At 34.8% G+C, this 15,970-nt stretch overlaps 1 protein-coding gene across 2 annotated transcripts; it reads left to right on the top strand.

The window, feature by feature from the left end:
• The first annotated feature begins 1,313 nt into the window (after positions 1 to 1,313).
• Positions 1,314 to 4,566, top strand: LOC139858135 (GDP-mannose transporter GONST3-like). 2 transcript variants are annotated; one of them, XM_071846987.1, is made up of 3 exons: positions 1,314 to 1,354; positions 2,241 to 2,326; positions 3,227 to 4,566. In XM_071846987.1, the coding sequence occupies exon 3, from the start codon at positions 3,233 to 3,235 to the stop codon at positions 4,358 to 4,360; it is 1,128 nt and encodes a 375-aa protein (XP_071703088.1). In that variant the 5' UTR covers positions 1,314 to 1,354; positions 2,241 to 2,326; positions 3,227 to 3,232; the 3' UTR covers positions 4,361 to 4,566. The 2 variants fall into 2 exon arrangements, with proteins under 2 accessions (XP_071703088.1, XP_071703089.1); XM_071846988.1 differs by lacking the exon at positions 1,314 to 1,354 and having other exon boundaries at positions 2,164 to 2,326.
• The last annotated feature ends 11,404 nt before the right edge of the window (positions 4,567 to 15,970 follow it).

The following is a 15,970-nucleotide window of genomic DNA, read 5'->3' as shown; positions in this document are numbered from 1 at the left end:
ACATAATTAATTATTAATATAATATATATAATTTAAATAATTAATTATATATTATATTAAATTCACGTGCATAGTTGACTTGTAATTTTTGTTCCGATAAGTCGTACGTCATCACTCGACTTATGTCCCGGTTCTGGTTTTTCGAATGTCCTTTCGTACGCTGAGAAAACTTGCATTTTACGTTTCGTGACACGTACCTTTGTCAAAATATAGCCTTAAGTTATCCATAAAATATACCACTGTAGCAAGTTACTGTAGCAATTCACTGTAGCAATAGTGATTTTCGAAAACACTGTAGCATTTTGAGTAATGTGGCAAATTGGAAAACACTGTAGCAAATTAGTGTTTTACTGGTTCATCTTAAACGCTTTATTTAACTTATCTAAATATCAATCGAATCAATAAACGAATGTTACTATCGTTTATTATATATATGTATATATCTTTTTAATATACATAAATCAATTTTTAAATACACATTGGAAGTTATTTATAAATAAATTTTAATAATAAATATCTCAACTTATCATATATATTCAAATAGATATTTAAACCAATAAGTTTAATGTACGGTATCAAACAATTAATACATTGTTACCTTTTCATGTTATAGTATATATGTATCTGTTTACATATAATTGTTCGCGAATCGTCGAAAACAACCGAAGGTATTTCAAAAATTTTGAGATTCAGTTTTACAGACTTTGCTTATCGTGTCAGAAATGTTAATCATACAAAGATTAAGTTTAAATCTAGTCAAAATTTCCGGGTCATCACAAGTTTATATAGAAAAGAATATATATAATTTAAATAAATAAAAAAAACAAAAATTATTTGAATGAAAGTGTTAAAATGAGAGAAAATATTGATTTTGATGTGTTAAAAATGATAGATTTTGATGGGTTTATATAGAAAAGAATATAAATAATTTAAATAGAAAATAAATAAAAACAAAACAAAATTCATTTGAATGAAAGTGTTAAAATGAGAGAAAATATTGAATTTGATGTGTCAAAAATGATAGGTTTTGATAGGTTTATATAGAAAATAATATAAATAATTTAAATAAATAAAAAAACAAAAATCATCAAAATACGTGGACCAATCATAACATGTGATGTATTTTTCTTTTTCGTGAAAAATCCGACTTACGCTTCCAGAGCGTTTCGCCTGACGCCGCACTAGAGGCGAGCGGGACCCTTTGACCCCTAGTTAAAAATGGTCTAAGGGATCTTGTTTATATTCGCTATTCGCTGCTCCGTATTTTTTGATGACGCGGGTTGTGAATTTTTTTTATTCCTTTTAATCGATCTGTTCGCTTCACACACACACACACACTGCTTCAGATATACAGGTACTTCTCACTTCAATCTATCTCCCTCTATTTAAATTTACAAATCTCTTTTAGACCCTCGTTGTAGATCCTAATATAATGTGTTAATAGATGGATTATAGATCTGATGATTTTTATAATAATATAGTTCTTCAGTTATTGTCGGTAGAAATACATGAGCTGTTCGGAAGTGTTTATAGCTGTTGCTCATATTATTTACTCCGTACTTATTACACGAGTTTTCTAGGGTTTTACAGTATTGAAGTAAGTAGCGAGTATATTAGGAGTGTAGTTTGCCAATTTATGGCCATTAGGTTTTGATGTTTTGGAAAATTAAGTGAGATCAGTGGTTTCTTTGTTTCAGCTTTAAATCGTATTTATTAGCTATATAATTTCATAACGTTTTTAAGATTTGAATGATTGATTTATTGTAGAACAACAACGAAGACAATGTTGTATTTGTAGAAATTATATGAAATGTGTATTTTGTAGTAATTGATATACATAGATATTATACCCCTAAATTGTGTTTTCTAGGGTTTTAGGTGTATAATTATATCGAGTCTTTTGCTCTCGAGTTTCACTGCTTATCAGCTGAAAGATGAAGCATACCGTGTGTAGCTCAGAGTCAGCTAATCTGAAAGGATCATTATTTTGGCGTTATAATTTACTGATGGTTGGGTATCGTGTTTTAATTTTAATATGGAGTAATGTTTCATCTTAAGTAGCTCGTTTCAGCCTTGATTTGTTGGACATAGTTGTATATAGCTCTTATATTAGCGCTGCCTCAAATTATAATCTTGAAAAGAATATACCAATGGCTTTTTAGTTCACCTATTCTATTGACTTAAATGGAATCTGACTACATGTTTCAATCTGCTTATCTCCATTTCAAATTGATTTGTAGGCCAATTTGATTTCGTCACTGCTCAACTTTTTTAGCTGCTCCAAGGTTCTTTTTGATCAATTTCGGATTCTTCCTGTTCAAAATTGGTATGTGTTTTCAGCTTTTCAGTTGATATGGTTGCTGACTATTTTTTTTATTTATTTATTTCGGTGTCTTGCACGCTTCCTGCTCCAATCATTAGGTGTTTGCTGTCTCTATTTTCTCGATGTCACTCCATATTGATGCGAAATATGTATACTAGGCTATAAGCTTACGGGAAACATTTAATTTTCCATGACAAAAAGGTGCATCAAGTAAATATCATAGAATAATGAAAGAAAACACATACCATAACATGATTACAATGTTTTACTCAAAAGCCGTAGCACATATTTGCTGAAAACTTGAAAGTCTGAGAGGATTTTAAGAAAGGTTTATATCTAGTAATATATTGTTTTATCATGCCAACATTTCCACTAAGTTATATATCTTGCATATGATGTCAATACCACATTTTATTTTCATTTTGTACAAAAGTAGTTATTAACTTAAAAAGGTCGAGCAGTGTGTTTACCTGCATTTGGCAATTAGGTACATCTTTAATACTGTATGATAAAACCCATCACAACATGACCTAGTGGTTGATAACCCGATATCCTCACAAGAGGTCTCAAGTTCAAACCTCATTAGCAACACATCTTGGGGTGGATATGGAAAGATTCGGAAATGGTTCACGGGATAACCCGTTAGGCCTCGTACATCTGAGTAAAAATACCGACCTTTTCGGGTAACCTGGGAAAACCCCATCCGTTAATATCGTATGATCAAGAATTCTTACGATTCACAGGAAATTCAAATAGTTGTTGGTGTGATGGTTAAAGTTTTGAAGTTGGGAAACACTTCTTTTTTGTTTTTCTAATTTTAAAGGTAGCAAAACACCGCTGTTATCCTCTCTAGGAGTATAGCTTAAACAGAATTTGTGAATATATCTTTGTATTTCGTTGCAGGGTTAGATGTCCGATGACGTGGAAAATCAGCAAAAAAATTCAGAAACCCCTTCTACTATTATCGAACCTGAATCAAAATGGTATAGTGGTTTGCTACAGCATCTTTCAGTATACGGTATAGCTGCTGGATATTGTTTATCAGCTTCACTACTCTCCATCATCAATAAATGGGCCGTTATGAAATTCCCTTACCCTGGTGCCTTAACCGCCTTACAATATTTCACCAGTGCAACAGGCGTACTCTTGTTCGGGTCCTTTAAGCTTCTAGAACATGACCGTTTAGATCTTATAACAATGTGGCGTTTTCTTCCAGCCGCAGTTATATTCTATCTATCCTTGTTTACAAACAGTGAGCTCCTTCTTCATGCGAACGTTGACACCTTTATTGTGTTCCGATCAGTAGTCCCGATTTTTGTTGCCATAGGTGAAACTTTGTATTTGAACCAACCATGGCCTTCGGTTAAAACATGGCTTTCGCTTGGAACCATATTGGGTGGTAGTGTGCTTTATGTTAGTACAGATTACCAGTTTACGTTCATGGCTTATAGTTGGGCTTTGGCTTACTTAATAAGTATGTCTATAGATTTTGTTTACATAAAGCATGTGGTAATGACAATTGGTTTGAACACCTGGGGTCTCGTGTTGTACAATAACCTTGAAGCTTTACTACTTTTTCCGTTGGAGTTGTTAATAATGGGAGAGTTAAAGAAGATAAAACATGAAATTAGTGATGAGACAGATTGGTATTCTTTTGAGGTGATTTTGCCTGTTGGGTTATCTTGTTTGTTTGGTCTGGCGATTTCTTTTTTTGGATTCTCGTGTCGTAGGGCTATATCTGCTACAGGTTTCACTGTACTTGGTATTGTGAACAAGCTGTTAACTGTGGTAATTAATTTGATGATTTGGGATAAACACTCGACGTTTATTGGAACAATTGGGCTTTTGATTTGTATGTTTGGTGGGGTTTTGTATCAGCGGTCCACTAGTAATAAGCCCAAGCCCGCTAGCAATGTCAAAGAAGTAGATGCACAAGAGAACCAAGAAGAAGAGCAACAAAAACTTCTTCAAATGCAAAGTTTTACTGAAAGTGGTGAACATGAGAATAAAGTAACTGGTTCAGAGGAAACAAAGTAAGGGTACTTTTTAAACGCTTTGTTTCTACACATTTTATTGTATACATGACAGTTGTTAGTTCACTTAGTATGTTTAGAAGGTAGAATATTTCATTCTTTATAAATTGTATGAATGTCACATGTTTTTTTGGAGGATATCATATATAAATGTTAGTATCATTTGTTTAGGGACAGTGCTGTGTTTCTTGTATCATTTGTGTACTACTTGGCGAAAGATTTTGTATGACTTGAATGTAGACAGCGACGATGAAATCTAATCTTGTTGACTTCGTTAGTCGGTGAAAGGGTTTAGTTAAAACGAGTAATAAAAAGCATATCATTGAGGCTTTCTTTCTAGGTTTCATCCATATTCCATAGTTGGATCATAGTGTTTTTCACTAGCAAAGGTGTATAAAAACTTGACCTTGGATGTCATCGACAAAACATGATATAAAGGAGAGTATCAAATAATTACAAATGATGTAATTTTACAATAGACTACAAATTGTATCGATCTGAAATAATTTCATGTCATTAACAGCATTCAAAATATATAATTTCTATAGGGTCGAATGGATTGAAATAATAGGAAATATATACAAATGCAGAAATGTTTACTAAGTCATTTTGTTAGAAAGATTATCTTTCAGATAATGGATTCATAATTTTTCAGATGCTACTCCAAAAAAATTATGGTTTGGTTAGAAAAATGCAATTATTTTGTTCGTGGTTGAATCACTTTATAATATATAACTTCATATAACTTCAGTTGATATCTCAATAAAAATTATATGCATCAGTATCATTTTTTGAGCATATCAATTTCGGATAAATTAACCATAATAAATTCTCAAATAAATTAACTACAACGATCTCATCATAAATTCTCAAATAAATTAATCATAATATTTGGTTGCAATCAACATGAGGATAAAAACTACAACTCAATAAGTGATCTAACAAATCGAAAGATTGGAACCCGTCATCCAAACCAACAAGACAAAACCAATTAAGAGTTATTTCCCGTTAAAAAAATATATAAACGGCTGAAAAACTAACCAACCATAATTCTAATTACCGAGATGAAACATTCACTCGTGATTAACTATTTATTGCATATTCACATGCACACACACAACAATAATTTATATTCACAACCAAAGTTACACTTTTACACAATATTCTCCAAATTACATAAAAAAAACAAAAACAAAAACAAAACTATGCTTAAAGTTAGGCAAAAGTGTGTAGACTGCATAAAACTCAGGTAAACCCCATATATACAATAGTCATATGATCAACATACTTGGAAGCATCATTATCATAATTCTATATAAGATGAATGTATATTAAATAATTCCACTTCAAAACCAGTTTAAATAATATGGTGAAAAACTAATTAAAGGTTTTATATCCTAGTGGTATCTGAGAAGCCTTTCAACCAAACAGGTTGGAAGTTCAACCCATCGTGGGCAAAATAGCCAATGTTACCCAATCGTCACATGTTGCAATCTCTACCTCTATTGAACCTTTGGGTCAAATGCTAACTGACTGTGTGACGCCCCGTACAAAATCAACGTGTACGGATCATCAACAACAGGATCTTTACACGGTTACAAGACTATATGCTGTTTTAAAACGAGTTTTGCATTCATGAAAAGGTAACATTTTTACCAACGTCAAATGTTGTACAAAAGATGACGTCTTTACCAACGTCAAATGTTTTACAAAAGATAACGTGCTTCTACGAATAGAAAGCATTAACATAAGTACGTGACACAAAGGTCATTACAAAACCATTGTTCAAATGTAACAAAAGTTGTGAATGCAAAAATAAAAGTTCCATGATTGAGACATCTCTAAATAACGCAACGGAAGTCTAACACAGGGAGTCTGTAACAGCAAGTCTATAACACCAAGACTATAACAGCAAGTCTAACAGCGGAAGTGTTAACACCTATTTCCTTATGAGGTAAGGCTTAGTATGTCAACAAGATACTAGAAGTAATCTAGCTTGAGGAGGGCGGAGTGTTGCCTATTGATTTTTACCCTTGGGAAATAATCCCTGCAGACCCGGTTCACAAGTGTAGAAACTTGTGGGGTGGCTTAATCAATCTGTCGTCCGTAGAGCGTAGAAGTGCTAGCCGGATGACTTCTAGTGAGAGAAAGTATAGAGAGAAAGAGAAGTGAAGTCTCAGCTCTCAAGGTTGTCAGAATATCTGAACTGTGTAAAATGACGACCCAAGGGGTCTATTTATAGTGTCAGATCCACCAGATTGCTTGGGGACACGTGTCAGATGATGATACGTTCTGTTACTTGTGATCCAAAATTTACGCTGAAGATGGCGTTCTCCGGCCAGGGCTTACGCGCTAGGCGGCCTTCAGGGCTTACGCATGACGGAGCAGCCTGTACAGCGGAGAACGCTAGACGGAAAACTCCACAAAACTGTTGTTTCCAGCCTTCCTGATGCTACTTCTATGCAACCATTATGCCTTTTATGTGTGTATACGATAGGATACACCATTAAGTCCCCCCAGTTTAATGACTTAAGCATTTGAAGAATGATTAAGTCGTTAAACTTTTGAAAACGCATGCCAAACCAGCCTGTTCATTGCCCACTTGCATCGGGGAAAACATTTTAGGCATTAAATGCAGACGAATTTTACTGATGCTGTTATGATTAATTTTTTACGGCTGAGATCATCCACGCGACTCCAGCTGTAAAAAGTGTTATTTCGTACCCTTCGTTTAAACTCACCCATACACGTGTCTCAATCATGGCCATAAAAATTGCACCGATGAACCCCTATAAAAACCGTCATAACCCTGTTACCATCACTTTTTTACTTTTGCCAAGATCTAAAAAGCATATTTCTCCCTCAAATCTTCATCGCCTTCTTCAATCTTCAACTTTTTAAGGTTTACCGTCTTCCAAGGTCAGTACATTTCATCTTACTGCTATTTTCTTCTTGTTGATATCTTTTACTGTATTATCATGGCTTCTACACGGAGTACTGGCCAAGAGCACGCTAAGCCTTCTTCGTCAAATACCGCTGACATTCCAGAAGTTAGCACGATGGCTTCATCATTGACAAGTGAATATTTAGATGGCTTAAAGATTGCCTTCCGCCATCTCAATCAATACAACCCTGTTCTTCCCACCAATAGACAAACTGCTGACAACCCTCCTGAGGGGAAAATTACTTTATACGCCTTACAAATTATCCACGGCAACCTCCGTGTTCCCCTTACTAACTTTCTTCTTCGCCTTCTTAAATATTATAAGGCCTGTCTTGGTCAGATGCATCCCCATGGCCTTCAAAAAATCATCCTTTTTGAAATGTACTGCAATGCTATTAATATAAAGCCTCGCATTAAAGTTTTTATCTCTTTGTTTAGAATTCGCACAATTAGTGACTGCTGGCTTACTATTGATAGTAAGAAAAATACTCATTTTGTTGGTGCGAATAGAGTTTCAAATTTGAAGGACTGAAAAAGCCCATTTTTCTTTGTTGATGAAACTGTTATTCCGGAGGAATATTCCGTTGTCCGGGAATGGGGGGCTATTGATGCTGGCATAGGAAAGGGTGTTAAGATTTCTCCCGCAGAGCAGCGGATAGTAAATAGCTTGAAAGAGCTCCGCCTTCCGCCCAGATCATACGAAAGGTATGAGGAAATTCTTGTGCTGTGCAAAGTGAGTCAAGAATGGCCAAGCAATTCTGTGCCAGTACTTCGTGAGAAAAACTAGGGTAGGATGTGATATGATCATCCTATTATATATATAGATTTGTGTCTATTGTTTGTCATGTTTACTTATATTGCTGTTTATGTGTAATTTTTGCAGCCAACTCCGTGATGCAGGTTCGCTTTGCTCTTTTATCCGCTGATCTTGATGATGATGTAGAGGTCACTGCTCGTGACAAAACTGCTGAAGAGCTAGAGGCGGAGAGAGTTGCAGCTGAAACTAAAGATGCTCCTGATGCTGTTGCTGCTGAAAAGGGGAAAGAAATTGATGTGAGCAGCTCAGACAGTGAATCCGGGTCTGAACATACAGACACTGAGCGGACAGCGGATGATACCACCACCGCCGATCAACAAACATCAGGGTCAGTTGACATCACGGATGAAACTAACCCCACTCCTCCTCCAACCCAAAAGACAAGAAAGAAGAGCATAGGCTCTAAAAGGGCGAAGAGTACAGAGGAGGGCAAAAAGCAGAAACGCAGGAGAAGTATATCTATTCTGTGCTTTCTTGAAAATGCACATGTTTTTGCTTACAACCGTTATGTTTGTTCATAATGCTAATTTGTTCTTGTTAGTGATTTTAGCAGAGTCGGATGATAGCCAAGGGAAGGCCGCGGAGGGCGGTGAACGGAGGTCGGAGGAGATTCTTGAAAGTGAAGGAGAGAAGGGCCTGAAAACGCCTGACCCAAACTTTACTCCATTCGATGAATCTGAATTTCATGAAGATAAGCCGGAAGGCAACTCTGCTTATCATTCTCCTCCTCCTAATATCACTAACCCAGCTATCACATCCTCCAATGTTCAAGAGTCAACTCTTCCTGCTCATGTGAGGGCATTGCAGGCCATCATTGCAAACCCTGCCACTAAGGATAAAGAATTTGCAACTCTTCTTCAGGTATGAATGATAAGACCTTCTGCATGTATATGTTTGTAATTTATTGATGTGAGTTTCCTGAAATTACTCATAAAAATTTTTCTTGTACAGGGTTGTGTTATCCCTGAGCTGAAACCCCAATTCACTGCTCTCTGCTCTGATCAACTCAGGGAATCAACTATGGCAGCTCATGTACTGCTAACCAATCATCTGGACTCTGTGCTGCAACTGCAGAAGCATCAAGAGTCTATTCTTGCTATAGCCCGTAAAGACATAACTGAAGGTGCAAATGCTCGTAAAAGAGCTGCTGATGCTGAGCGTGCCTTAAGTGATGCGCAGAAAATAATAAAGGCTAAAGAAGTTGAGCTAAAAAGTGCTCAAGATGTCGCTGTTGTTCTGCAAGGGGAAAGGGATGCTGAGAAGAAAAGACTTGAAGAGGAGCAGGTGAAAGTGGGTGAGCTGGAGAAGCAGCTGAATGCAGAGAGGGAAAAGTCTGCTGAGCTTCTCCGGAGGGCGGATAAAGTCGAAGGTAATTTTGCTGAGCTTAAGAAGGGTATACCAGGTCTGATAGCTAAGGTGCTTGGATCCAGTCTTGTAGGGAATCCCTACAATGATTATGTTGATGCTGCCTGCACCCATGCTATTGCTGATGTGACCGGCAAGCTGTTTAAATGCCTTGCTCCCAACCATACCCCTTCTGCTGCTATTACCAAACTTATGCCTCCTGGTACTCAGGAAAAAGTTGATGAGACTAAAGACAAATTGATAAATTTGAAGATAAACGTTTATGATGAAGTATGCAGCAAAGAAGATTCATCTGCTCAAGATGTGCTTAGCGTGCAGTTTGATTGATATTTGTAAAAATGTCAAACAATGTTTTGTAATAAATTTCCTTCTGACCTTGACATTATATACATACTGACTTTATTGTGATGACTACGTGTGTTTACATGCTTGTTGCAAATATTTTGATGCTTAATGCTTTAAAACCAATCGATTATGCACCTGAGCATAAAATTTCTATACACAATTGTGCAGTGTATAATTGAGCAAATCATTTTGAAAAGTGTATAAGGTAATTCATATGTAGACGCCTTGTAGTATTAAGTTTTGCTAAATGAATATGATGTCTGAATTCTGTTACACGCTTTCCGTCATAAAATTAATGAGGAAGAATTATGAAGTGTTTTAGAAAAATGATTACAAATCAATAGACTCTCCGTCTTACGCCTTCCGTCATAAAGTATATGAGGAAGAATTGCTAATTATTCTGCCTTCATACATAAAATATAGAACTTCGTTCTGTGAAGTAATTTTTTTATAATGTTTGTCATGACAAGTATCTGAGTTTTGTATCATGCCTCGGTGCGTTCTAGTAAAACTTAAACGTTTTCTAGCCGATCCCTTGTGACTTTACTGGCCGGCACAAAAGCTTCCGCCATCGGAGGTATTTTAAAAATACACTCCTTCTGTGGGCAGGTTATAAATGTAATGTTTTACATTTGTCACGGGCAGCACTTTGTTTAAGAAAAATATAAAATTTATTGCTCGGTACTGTGCAATACACAAACGATTGATGAAGAATTTAGGTGGATCAAGCCTAATTAGTACGCCATGAATGTTTAATGTATGCAATTGCTAACATATGCACTGTAAAATAACCACAATGGTTCAAGTAACATCACCATCAGCCCGTAGTATGATATTGTCCGCTTTGGACACAAGCCGATCACCGACGGGCTACCCGCGCACGAGTACAACCCCGGATCGCACTTCTACCTCACGGATTTGCTTCTCGGGTAAACACCCTCAAAACGCGTCATACCAGAAGAGGTATCCACACCCTTATAAGGAGTGCTTTGTTTTCCTCTCCCACCGATGTGGGACGAGTCTGTTACAACTCTCCCCCCTTCGGGACACTGCGTCCCCGCAGTGCAAATCGATGCGGGCCCCAGCTCTGATACCATAAGTAACATCACCATCAGCCCGTAGTATGATATTGTCCGCTTTGGACACAAGCCGATCACCGACGGGCTACCCGCGCACGAGTACAACCTCGGATCGCACTTCTACCTCACGGATTTGCTTCTCGGGTAAACACCCTCAAAACGCGTCATACCAGAAGAGGTATCCACACCCTTATAAGGAGTACTTTGTTTTCCTCTCCCACCGATGTGGGACGAGTCTGTTACAGTTCACAGTAAATTGATAAACGTTGCTCTTCATATAATGCGAAAATATGTTCTTCAAATGCCAAACATGTGTATTTTGGCATGAATACAATGATTGTAAAAGGCAATGTCTTCATAAAAATGCTAAAAAACTGCTCTGATAATAAACTTTTTTTCTTGATAACATACTGAGATTTGCTTCTTCATACGCCGAGCGCCCAGCGCTATCCGGCCTACACACTTGATTATGGAATGAAAAACTCCTGAACTTCATCATCACTAAACAACCGATCATGCTTTCTCCAGTTTACGTTGCCTTCTGGTAAGTTCACAAATGTGGATCTCTCCCTAGCCGGTGCCACATACTGTGAATGTATGGCAACTACTGTGACAACCCTTCCTAATCCACCTGGACGAAGACATCAACATTTGGTTCCATTGCGATGATCGACTCCAAATAATGTCCTTAAAATGAGCAAATGCACAGCGGAAGACTTAATTCGTACCTGAGAATAAACATGCTTAAAAGTGTCAACCAAAAGGTTGGTGAGTTCATAGGTTTATCATAACAATCTTTTTAATATATTAATAGACCACAAGATTTCATAATCATAAACATAATACACTCGCAAGTGTATATAAAGCATTCTAAGTGGTTGAGCACTTGGTAACCATACTTAACTATTAATCAACGTCGCATATTCCCTTTATTATGAAATCTCACTACACTGTACCAAGTGTAGCCTACAAAACGAAGTACTGTGCAACCGTTGAATACTGGTCGTCCAGTCCGGTTGGGGTTGTCAGGCCCGATAGATCTATCAACAGGATTCGCGTTTACAATACCCATGTAAATAGTAGTTACCAAGCTACAAGGAAGTATGCCAGTGGTACAACTCAACGTAGAATATATTTTTAAGTACTTGTGTCTATTTCGTAAACATTTATAAAAGCAGCGCATGTATTCTCAGCCCAAAAATATATATTGCAAAAGCAATTAAAAAGGGAGCAAATGAAACTCACAATACTGTATTTTGTAGTAAAAATACATATGACGACATTGAACATGTGTAGGGTTGGCCTCGGATTCACGAACCTATATCATTTATATATATTAAAACATATAATTGTAATCAAACGAATTTATATAGTATTTGTTATTTTAGTAATTTATATGTTTCATTAATAACTTAATTAACTATTTTTATTCCATATACTTTAGATACATAATTAGTATTTATTATAAGAATATTAATATATTTAAATCATATATGTTTAAATATATTTTTATATAACAAATATTTATTTGGTAAAATAACATTAATAATAATAATTAAAAGGTGTATTTGATTAAAAATAATAATACTAATAATAATAATTTTGATAAAAATGATAATTTTTCTAATACTAATAATAATACTAAAAATGATAACAATAATAAAAATGATAATTTTAATATTTTTGAAAATAAAAATGATCATAATAGTAATAGTAGTAGTAATAATAACTATAATAATAATACTTTTACTAATAATGATACTCGTAATGATATTAATACTAATAATACTTATTTTAGCAATAATAATGATTTTAATGATTTAATGATAATAATAATAATAATAATAATAATAATAATAATAATAATAATAATAATAATTTTAACAAAAACTACCTTAAAATGCTAAAAAGGAAATAAACTGCCCGAGCCGGGACTCGAACCCCCGACATCTCGTATAACACAAACACCCTAAACCGTCCCTCCATTTCATCTTTTCTGTTTTAATTACTGATTAAATCTTTTTACCCAATATTCGACTGTTTTCATCTTCCTAATTCCATCATCATCATCATAATTATCATACTCGCATCCTTTTTCATGATCATGTTCATCATATCAAATATCATTTTATAGTAATCGTTATTGTTATTCTTGCCAAGAAAAGTAAAAACACCTTCATATGTAAAATCGACAATACCACACATATATACACAAACACATCTTTACAGTGTTATGTTTAAGTATATGTATATCGAGAGAGAGTGAGATTGTGACTGAAAACAGGTACCAGCGTGACGTGTATGTATATATTATCTCTTTTATTTGAATGTAAAAGTGTGACTACATTCACAAAAGTTGTCTCCCACTCATCTATATATGATAATGAAAGCAAAGGCCCCTTGGACCCATACTCCCACTAGCATATATCTTATAATAGATCACGGTTTGTTTGTCAAAGTTGATTTGATAGAAACAGAAACGTTCAGCAGTTTGTATGAACATAAAACAGAAGCATCGAAGCAAATGGCAATGAATATGATGGTGGCGAATATGGGTCTCGGATAGGAAACATTTAAAAAAATAACAAATGTGTATTTCATGGTAGTTTGTGGTGGTGTTTGGATCGAACAGAAACATGAAATAGATAGTACAGTAGGGTGGCAATTTATGGGTTGTTTAGCTTCGGTGATTACCAATGAAAGGTTGAAGATGGTGGTGGTGGAATGATGGATGGTGACGGTTGTCAAGGTGGCGTGGGTGAAGTTGGTAAGCCGGTTTCGATCTAGAAGAGGTGAGGGTGTTTTAAATGGTTTGGTGATCAAGGGTGGTTTGTGGTCGATGCTGACAGAGAGACAAGAAACAAATGGTTGATGATTATGTGTGATCTATCAATGCATATGTATGTATTTATTTATAGAGTCAAGAAACAAGATTACTAGGGTGGCGGTTGTTGGTGTCCATAGATGGTCGATGGTGGTTCAACTAGTGGTGAAGGGTGTCGGTGGTTGTGATGGGTGGTAATCGATTGCCGGGTGTACAAGAGCGAGTGAGGGATATAGATGGCGATTGATAGAGCATTATATCTATATCCATATGTAAATATATATGTATAGATATAATATATAGTATTGTGAGTTGATGAAAAGAAGTGGATATGAGGTAGATGGATTCACGGGATGTGGTAGAGAATTTAGAAAGTGATAACAGATTATAATAGATATCAATTGTTGGTGGTGATCTCTTCATTATGTAATGATACATATATATCCTATAAAGTCATCATGTTGTTATATAGAGAATACATATGATATTACAGCTCATTTACCAAATGTATTTTGTTTGCTAGCCTAACCCATTCGATAGAACAAAAATAAATAAAGTTTGATTATATTTTTCAACTCTAGGTACAAAGTGATTGTGATATGTAACAAATTAGGAGATAGCAACAAAAATTAAAAACAGTTTTTGATGTGGAAAGACAACATAATTAGATTATGTATTTGGTTTTATATAATTGTCTAATATTAATAATTAGTAAATCTAAATTTATATTATTAATCATAATACTTTTAATATTATTAATAATACAAAAATAATAATATTAATAATATTAATATTAAGTATATTAGTGCTTATGTGTAATAATAATAATAATGATTTTAATAATGATAACACTAATGACATTTATATAATAAGTTATGCTTAACAAATATATATTATATATTACATTAATAATACTAATATTAATATAATAATTATATCTTAACTCATAATTTACTACATTAGTATTACATTTTACTTAATTATGTAATAGTTAATATTTATATAAATATATATATATATATACACATATACATTTAAATACACATTTATTTACACAGTTGTTCGTGAATCGTCGGGAATGGTCAAAAGAGCAAATGCATTCATGCAAATTGTTCCAAAGTTTTGAGACTCAACTTTACAGACTTTTCATATGGTGTCAAAATATTAAATCATATCGAGAGTTTGGTTTGAAGTTAGTCAAAATTTTCCGGGTCGTGACAGTACCTACCCGTTAAAGAAATTTCGTCCCGAAATTTGAGTGAGGTCGTCATGGCTAACAAAAAAAATGTTTTCATGACGAATATGAGTTGATAAATAGAGTTTTATCATTATTGATTAATATAGATAAAACGATTCGATCATGTGAAGTGTACGAGTGAAGCTATCACAAAAGATTGAGATAGAGATCTAACTTTTGACGTAGTCATGGTGAAATTCCGAAATTCATGGAATTTAAAGAAAATCTTAGAAATCTATAGGATTTGATTCTTCGGGATTTATGGAAAATTAGGATCCTCTTTATTTTAATGCGATTATCTGGCTCGATTGCTTTGTCTGGTATGAACTTCTTTCGTTCCATTATTTTCACCACTCCAATTCTTTCTTTCTCGATCCATACTTTCAGACGATTGTGAAAATGCTTAATCCAGTTCTGATCCTTGTCCTCATCCTTACTATCGCAACATTCATTCTCCTTTTCCAACTTCCACCAGAAGAATCTACTTTCTTCTGCTTTGCCCTTGGGGTTATAGTGCTTTTAATTCTCCTGTATCTTTATGTTGCGATAAACATTGACATACACAGTTTGTAATTTATGTGTTGTTATCGAGCTTTATATTCTCCCTTATATTTTGAAGCTCTATACTTTTGTTTTCTCTTCCCGACTTCAAGTCAAGCGAATAATGGTCCAGAATTCGTAGATATAGAATTTTGAATGATTATAATGTTCTAAGCAGGAAGGAACGTGATAGCACGATTTGATTTTCAAATTTATCAAAATTACTGAAGATAGAACTATCAAGAATATATTCTTCTTGATATGTTCGAAGGTTATGTAAAATGAAAGAGTTATGTAACATGACACATGATGATGGTATAATCTACTGTGAACCATCATCACATTTCATTAGAAACTCAGCATGACTTACTGTAATATAATCACGTTGGCCAAGCGTCATTATATTATACTAACCCATGCTTCAGTTCCCAACACTTCTCCACAATTCATTCATAATTTATAC

This window comes from Rutidosis leptorrhynchoides, chromosome 7 (genome assembly GCF_046630445.1).
Source record: "Rutidosis leptorrhynchoides isolate AG116_Rl617_1_P2 chromosome 7, CSIRO_AGI_Rlap_v1, whole genome shotgun sequence".
In the NCBI taxonomy this organism is placed as follows: Eukaryota; Viridiplantae; Streptophyta; class Magnoliopsida; order Asterales; family Asteraceae; genus Rutidosis; species Rutidosis leptorrhynchoides.
Note: the sequence above shows the minus strand (reverse complement) of the source record. Positions and strands in the feature narration are given on the sequence as shown.

What these genes read in the sequence shown, in the direction of transcription:
- LOC139858135 (XM_071846987.1), top strand. Translation starts at nt 3,233, where the DNA reads ATGTCCGATGACGTGGAAAATCAGCAAAAAAATTCAGAAACCCCTTCT.